General features: G+C 42.5%; 2 protein-coding genes across 2 annotated transcripts; one reads left to right on the top strand and one right to left on the bottom strand.

Moving 5' to 3' along the window:
* Positions 1-834: 834 nt before the first annotated feature.
* Positions 835-5,374, bottom strand: atp6v1d (ATPase H+ transporting V1 subunit D). Its single transcript, XM_089022806.1, has 8 exons — positions 5,206-5,374; positions 4,443-4,560; positions 4,286-4,365; positions 4,107-4,219; positions 3,345-3,448; positions 3,215-3,281; positions 1,433-1,511; positions 835-1,361 (listed from the first exon to the last, which is right to left on the bottom strand). Exons 1-8 carry the CDS (start codon positions 5,244-5,246, stop codon positions 1,217-1,219), a joined length of 747 nt encoding a protein of 248 aa, XP_088878932.1. The 5' UTR covers positions 5,247-5,374; the 3' UTR covers positions 835-1,216.
* A 51-nt stretch (positions 5,375-5,425) lies between these two features.
* Positions 5,426-8,172, top strand: eif2s1b (eukaryotic translation initiation factor 2 subunit alpha b). Its single transcript, XM_089022804.1, has 8 exons — positions 5,426-5,579; positions 6,268-6,510; positions 6,583-6,662; positions 6,789-6,940; positions 7,067-7,173; positions 7,268-7,365; positions 7,481-7,624; positions 7,720-8,172. The coding sequence occupies exons 2-8, from the start codon at positions 6,270-6,272 to the stop codon at positions 7,843-7,845; spliced, it is 948 nt and encodes a 315-aa protein (XP_088878930.1). The 5' UTR covers positions 5,426-5,579; positions 6,268-6,269; the 3' UTR covers positions 7,846-8,172.
* Positions 8,173-8,175: the final 3 nt, after the last annotated feature.

The raw sequence follows: 8,175 nt of genomic DNA, 5'->3' as shown, positions 1-8,175 counted from the left end.
AAAATCATCCACGTATAGTAAGGCGTTTTTAGCCGAAATAAAAGACCATGTATTACAAGGCGTTTTTAGCCTGAAAAAACCACCATGTATAGCAAGGTGTTTTTGGCGGAAAAAAACACAATGTGAATGGAGCTGTTGACCACATGCACCACCATCGTCTTCAAGCGTAAACTGTCGCCGTCTTGTGGCCAATGAGGGAATCGATGTTAAGTATCATTAACCTCGGCCCTTCCCAAATAGATAGCCGCCGGCTAGATAGCCACCGAGATAGCCAGTGAGATCGCCAGCTAGACAGCCAGCGAGATCGCCAACTAGACAGCCAGCTAGTTAGTCAGTTAGATAGCTAGCTAGATAGCTAGCTAGATTGATAGCCAGCTAGATCGCCAGCCAGACACCAAGCTAGAAAGCCAGCTAGATAGCCAGCCAGCTAGTTATTCATACATAGTCAATTTTTCGGCTAAAAACAACATATTATAACATGGTCGGTCATTGCTGAGCTCCTGAAGGGCTACATGGACCTTCTAGAACATTTGAAGGATAGGCTGCATATTTTTTAAGAAATGTAATCGTAAGAAATGTACACTCTGGTGGTAGCTTTATATTAATCCATGTAAATTCTGATTCAGGGAACAATGTAAACATTTTACTTCTAAATTGTATATGCCTCCAATGGGAGTGTTAAATAATATTTGTTAATAGTCATGTGTTTTTTTTCTCTCCTCTCAACCTTCTTCTTCTCAACATCAAACATTATTCATACCTGACCAAAATGTGGTCCAAAATGGCCGCCAAGATATTAACGGGGGTGAGTAGTGGTAGCCCCCAAAAGCAGCAGACACAGGGTACAGCTTTTATTGGGCGACCTGTTGAAATGTGGGTTACGGTAAGGGTTTCATTCCGTAAACATCTTTTAAACAACATTCACACAACTCTTGACTACCACAACCATTTTAAGATGTACAACATGCGAACTGAGGAGGAAAAAAAAAAACATCATCACAATTTACTTTGAATAAATGTACTATTTGTACGCATGTTGGATCGCTTCATACTTATCTGAACTGCTTTGGAGTTCTGCACAAATGCGGAAATGTGATTCATATCACATTTGATGAACATATCACACAACATGCAAATGGTCTTCCGAAGACTTTGACATTGCCCTGATGGGCACGGAATAAATAGATTGAAAGGTTTTCCTTGGACGACAGGGTGTTTACTCAAAGAGCAGGTCTTCGTCCGTCTCCTCCGTCAGCATGTTAGCCGGCTCGGCGATAGGGCCCAATTTGGCCAGGCGGGCGGCGATCTCCTTCTCCGTCCTCTCTCTCAGCTGCTTTTTCTTCTCTTGGATTTTCTTCAGCCTGAGAGGACGGCAAATGACATGTCTGACCTGTGAGAACTTAACCAATGAGGGACGCATGAGGACACAGACCTGTAGAACTCCTCCCGTTCCCTCTCATCCAGCTCCGTAATGATGTAGGTCAAGGTGCGGTCGATCCGAGGGATGATCACTGAAAGAGACCGCGATGAGTATTAAAGGACATCCAACACCATTTTTTTGATTCCTAACTGACATCAGAAAAACGTTTTATAGCATCTAAAATAACCAAAACACGCAGGGTAATATTTTTAGTCAAATGCAAAACACCAATAAAAATGACTTAAAGGACAACCGACGTCTCCGGACAAGTTGTGTCCATAATTTGTAAAATGGCTTCAAATGACTTCTACTGAGTGTATTTTAATAAGATTCCACCACATATAGCTAGATTTTACGTTTTAAGACTCGCGCTGAATATTCAGGAAGTCTTGTTTTTGAGTTGGTGACGAGTCCGTATGTGACGTCACTAAAGGAACGCACCTGACCGAAAAAAAAAGAAACATTGTAGCAGTCCTTCCATCACGTCAATGTATTTTGCTGTACTTGTTAGGTTTGAAAACCTCATGTTGCACCCAAAAGCCGCCAGAAGAGGGCGTCCAAGCTCCATGGAAGGAATTTATCAGCCTGTGGAAACGGGCAGATTCATTCCTTACATGGAGCTCTGCCGCCATCTTCTGCATTTTCTGTGACACCACACGTCAGTCTTGAGCCATTAAAACGCCCCAGAAAACCTTCTTTATGTCTTCTTTATGAGTAATGCTTTCCTCTTCAGAACGATTTGAATTATATTCATAAATGGATGAGTAACAAGAAAGCATCTTCTCCGAATGTGAAGCCATTGTTTTGATTCTAGAGCAAGGCGAAGATGTCCTGGCGTGACGTCACGAACAAGGGTGCGGGGCCTTCTGAAACTTGCAATTTCCGGGGTCATTTTGAAGTAGTTTTGGGACACTTTAAGACATTTTTATTGGTGTTTTGCATTTGACTAAAAATATCAACCTCCATGTTTTGGTATTTTAGATGCTATGAAACTTTTTTCTGATGTCAGTTAGCAAACAAAAAAATGGTGTCGGTTGTCCTTTAAAGTGTCCCAAAACTGCCACAAAATGAGCTCGAAACTGGGGAGATTCAGAAAGTCCCGCCCGCTTGTTCGTGACGTCACGCCACGATACTCCTTCACAAACTGCCTTGCTCCCGAATCAAAACAATGGCTTCAGAGAGTTCAGATTCGGAGAAGATGCTTTCTTGTTACTCGTCCAGTTATGAATATGATTCAAATAGTTCTGAAGAGGAAAGCATAAATGTTTGCAATCGATTAAAGAAGTCCTTCCGTATCAATTCTAGCCGTCAGGACTGCAATGTAGCATCCCAGAAAATCACAAGATGGCGACAAAGCTCCGTTGGAAATGGGCTGATTTGTCCGCTGGGAATTTGTGTCAACTTACACCTTCTTTATGCGTGTTACGGCAATTGGCTGCGACACACAATGATTCACCATTGCATTATTTATATAGTTTTCCTTTGATTTTCGCGATCAACACTGTGTTTTCAGACCAAACAAAGTACCCAAAATGCATTGTGTGTCGCTTTCTCCGTCAGGGGTGTTCCTGACGTCACGTCAGGCATCGTCATCAACTCGAAAACAAGACTTCCTGAATATTCAGCGCGAGTCTTAAAACGGAAAATATAGCTACATGCGGAATCTGTGGAATCTTTGTAAAATGCGATCAGTAGATAGAAGTCATTTGAAGTGATTTTACACATTATGGATGCAATTATGTCGGTTGTCCTTTAAAAATGTAGAGTTCGCGATCCAATGTTGTTTAAACTCACCGTGCTCAATTGCATTCACGCGACGGTTGGTGATCTTGATGGCCTCATCCAGAGTAACAAAAGATGTCTGGGGACGAAACGTGAAGATGTCATTTCTTGAGCACCAGTATTTTGCACTGCATTTTGGTACCTGTAAGGAGGCCAACTCCACAAGCAGCTCCACAGCTCTGGCGTAGTTCCTCTTCAACCTGGAGAGCTGCTCTCCTCCTCGGGCCAGACCGGTCAGCTCATAGCCTGACGATCACAAATAAGGATGTGAACTTGTGTTTAGCCAAAGAAGACACAAAAGAAAATTATGGCCGAACAGGAGAAGATAATCGAAAAACACGAATGAGGTGTGCGTTTGTGTGACTTAGCGTCCCAGTACCAGTTAGCTAAGTCTACCATTGCTACGTGTGGCTAATGGTGTTTCTTTGTTGTCTAAGCAATGGTCTCAGGCAATAGAAGAGGTTGAAAAAAACTTCTGTTGATTTGGATTAACAAAAAGCAACTAGCAGAGGACAGTGTGAGTGAGGGTATTATCGCCGAGAAAGCACGACAACTTCACTTGGATATCATCAAAAGGCAACCTGGAAGTTCGTCATCCATTGCATCAGGCCATCAACTACCGTCACAAAGGTAAATAAAATGACTTTATTATAGAGCACACTTTATTTCTTTCGTTGCAATACAATAGCATATTTATTATACATAAAATACTGTGCATTTTGTGGAGTTATAAGGCTTATTTAGTAGAAAATGATTTTTATGGGGACCTGGGAACGGATTATTGTTGTTTTAATGGTTTCTTATGGGAAATAAATGTTCGGAAGACGAACTTTTCACCTCACACACACTTTCTGTGAACCAATTATGTTCGTGAGCTGAGGTATCACTGTATTAGTGGACTTACTGTCTCCGCCTTCTTGGTAATGCTCAAAAACAGGAAGAGTAACACCTGCCACGTTGTCTTTTTTGGCCCGCACCTTCACTTGAGCTTTGTTGACATTCTGAATGACTGTCGTGCTGTTGACACATAGACGAGTGTTAGTGTGGCACAATCATTCAATCATTTTTGAACACAACGCTTACCTAAAGTCACCAGCAGCAAATTTGGCTTCAGCCAAAGAGAATGCCGCTTCTCTCATCACCTCCCCCATCTTGGTTTTTGTCTGAAAAGAGAACAGCATATTAGTCAGTGACAAATACTCTCTAAAAATTCATAGGTTGTCGCATAAAAACCACAGACTTCGATAATCTTGCGAAGGATTTGACGGAATCGCATGGAGAGAGCATCCGACTTCTTTTTGAGGAGGTTGCGGCCTGTCTGCGCTCCTTTCATACGAGCCTTCATGATGGTCTGAGCCCTGCGAACAAAAGGTCGGAATGATACCAGAGTAAAAGTGAGCAATGACATAGTTAACTATTTGTTATAGCTACGAGTGTTCTGTATCCTAACAGGTATGCCACACTAAGTTATCGGCATGTTGACATTCAACTGTAGATAGAAACATTTTATTTTGGGGAATAAAAAAATAACTTAAAAATTAAACCATGACGTGTGTAACACAAATGAAATAGCATCCATTTTAAACGTCTGTGGTAAATAAAACAAATTAGATAATGCCTCTGTTTAAGACTGTCCAATGACATCAAAATTATTAACAAAACATACAACATAACACGATGCTTGGATCATCTTTTGGGAAAGCTAGTTATTAGTTAAAAGGGCATTATTACGTGCAAGATTGTCTAATTCGGATTTGAAAATTGCCAGAATTCAATCATTGCCAGAGAAGACGTGAGTGAAGTAGTCATAGATTGCACGTCACATGACAAGACTTCCCCTTTCCAATTCAAACGCAGAAAACGAATCCGAATTGCATAGATCACAAGTATGCATAGCATGTCTACACACAAAAAGCCGAGCGCAGAAAATAAAAACAACAAATCGCTATAATTGGTGGTTGGATGCTAAAGCGTTAGCAAGAGTAGGTATCAAACAATCTTACATTCTGGATGGGAATACGTCGATCCTGTCCTTTCCAGACATCGTGTCGGCTTTCTGGGATCTCTGACGTGAAATTCGCCAATGTTCTTCGTTTTTCGGGACCAAATATTTCCCTGGTGGATTGGTTGAAATGATCCTTCAACTCTGCGGCCGTAGATCAGCTGACCCGCTGTCACGTGACACAAAGAGCAGTTCTGCGCTTGCGTGGTAAAGAAAAAAACGATCTTTTCCGGGTCGAAAAATTAGCAGTCTGGAATCTGAGCTAACGGATGCTAATTTACTTTCACCAAAACGAAGTCGAGTGGAGCAAAATTGGTCATTTAAGCAACCAGTGAATCGTTTTCAAGACTGCCTCTACCCAAACACATGACAAAGGTGAGGTTGAACGGACGCTTTAGTTGCAAGCGGGCGACGTTGGCTGCTAGCGTTGCTTCATGTGCCGCATGTGAGCTGGACACCCGGCTACTCGATTCAAGCTAATCATGCTATTAGCTGTTTTTGTTCATTATTTTATTTCATCATACCGTTTATTGAGATAACAGAACACCATAAATTCCACGCAGGCCAGATATTTAAATATTCGGAGCCGTGCTTGTTTTACTGGATATAGAAAATGGACATGTACACGTTGGGAGCTTTTCTGTTGCAACATCCTGTCCGGCAAAAAGTGCAAATGCAAAATATCCTGGCGATACTTTTTGCTTGTTAAGTATTCTGTTGGACCACCACGGGATTAAAATAAGTTGACTGCTGGTACGATGATACAATATACAAAGCATGACCAGTAATAACCAAACGACTCAGCGCTTCCCTGTTCTGTAGGGCAGTGCAGTATTACCAAACTCAATACATAAACTGTAGTTTTAGTCTAGTTTTTAAGTTAGTAGATAAACCCTAATGCAAATAGTGAACATTTATGAATAGAACACACGTTTTAATTGCCCATGTTGTTTAAAGTTAACTGCTAACTGTACCTCAAAAGACAATCCTAGTACTTTCGAATATCATTCAAACTGAGTGGGTGTTCACTCAAGCCATTTTTTGTTTGATATTTTTGAAATAGCAATGCCAGGACTCAGCTGTCGATTTTACCAGCACCGCTTCCCAGAAGTGGAGGACGTGGTTATGGTGAACGTGAGGTCCATCGCAGAGATGGGAGCCTACGTCAGCCTCCTAGAGTACAACAACATCGAGGGCATGATCCTCCTAAGCGAGCTGTCGCGTCGGCGTATTCGCTCCATCAACAAGCTCATCCGCATAGGACGCAACGAGTGCGTGGTGGTTATCCGAGTCGACAAAGAGAAAGGTTAGTTCGCACAGCGGCTGTTTGTTTTGTGGAAAGAGCCTTAACCGTGTCTCTGCTCTGCTTCCCCATTAGGATACATTGATCTATCGAAAAGAAGAGTTTCACCTGAAGAGGCCATCAAGTGTGAAGATAAATTCACCAAATCTAAAACTGTTAGTCTCTGGATGATTTTAAATACAATTACGACTTTACTCATACGCTATGAGTAGACTCACACCACTGAAATAATCAACTTTTTGCTTATTGAGCCAACACTGACCTGAGATGCGCGTTTGCAGGTATACAGCATCCTGCGACACGTGGCCGAAGTGCTGGAATACAGCAAAGATGAGCAACTGGAGAGCTTGTACCAGCGCACCGCTTGGGTTTTTGATGAGAAGTACAAGCGACCGGGATACGGTGCCTACGACGTCTTCAAACAGGCTGTGTCGTAAGTGCTTGCGGCACTTTGTCACGTGGATCAACACTGTTGATCTTTCACAAATTGAAGGCGGGAATATTTTGGATAAAATATGATTTAATTTCATACCATGACATGCATGTTCTGTTGGCACAGTGATCCAGCTATCCTGTGTGACCTGGACCTGACAGAAGAAGAGAGAGCCGTGCTTATTGACAACATCAACAGGCGACTCACGCCGCAGGCAGTTAAGATCCGTGCAGGTGAGAAAATATTTTTTACAAACGTGATTTCTAATAACATCCCTTAATTTCATGATAATAGAAAAAAACTCACATTTTCTCGTCTTGATGGCAGATATTGAAGTGGCTTGTTACGGCTACGAGGGCATCGACGCCGTCAAGGATGCGCTGAGGGCGGGCCTGGGCTGCTCGACGGAGGCCATGCCCATTAAGGTGACATCACAACCACCAGCACCGAGTTGAAAGATCTTTCGACTTTTCTTCCTCATATTGACTACAGTGCTGTGATCAATAGCGATGAGGGAAAAAAGCCGATCTTTCCCCACAGATCAACCTGATCGCTCCTCCCCGTTACGTGATGACCACCACCACACTGGAGCGCACGGAGGGCCTCTCTGTCCTCAACCAGGCCATGGCGGCCATCAAGGAGAAAATCGAAGAGAAAAGGGGCGTCTTTAACATCCAAATGGAGGTGATGTGGTTTTCTATGAACAACTAATATGGGAGAATCTCACGTTTTTAAGACATAACTTGCAAACAAATGCACGTAAAAACTGTTCCCTTCAGCCCAAGGTGGTGACGGACACAGACGAGACCGAGCTGGCCCGGCAGCTGGAGCGACTAGAGAGAGAAAACGCCGAGGTGGACGGAGACGACGACGCAGAGGAAATGGAGGCCAAAACAGAGGACTAAAAAAAAAAAAAACATGGATACCGTCAGTCCGTCAAAGATAAACTGTTATTAAAAGTACTTCATTTGAACTTTTAACAGCAGTTTTTGATTTAGCCCATTTGCTTCAGAAGGTATTCAACCCATTGAGTCGTTCAAGGGCACACACACAATGTGCTTCTATTTTTTTAATGACATCGCCGTGACCTTCAAACAAGTATCCACAGCGCTGTCATGTAATAAGACAAAAAAAATGTCGACCCATCATTGAGTGGTGACATTTAGGTGGGTTTTACTGATAGGATCTACTCTTTTCTGTTCCCTTGGCAACAATAAAAATCTTGATCTCGATGT

This window comes from Hippocampus bargibanti, linkage group LG19, assembly GCF_051943395.1.
Source record: "Hippocampus bargibanti isolate YZ-2025 linkage group LG19, ASM5194339v1, whole genome shotgun sequence".
NCBI classification, from domain to species: Eukaryota; Metazoa; Chordata; class Actinopteri; order Syngnathiformes; family Syngnathidae; genus Hippocampus; species Hippocampus bargibanti.
Note: the sequence above shows the minus strand (reverse complement) of the source record. Positions and strands in the feature narration are given on the sequence as shown.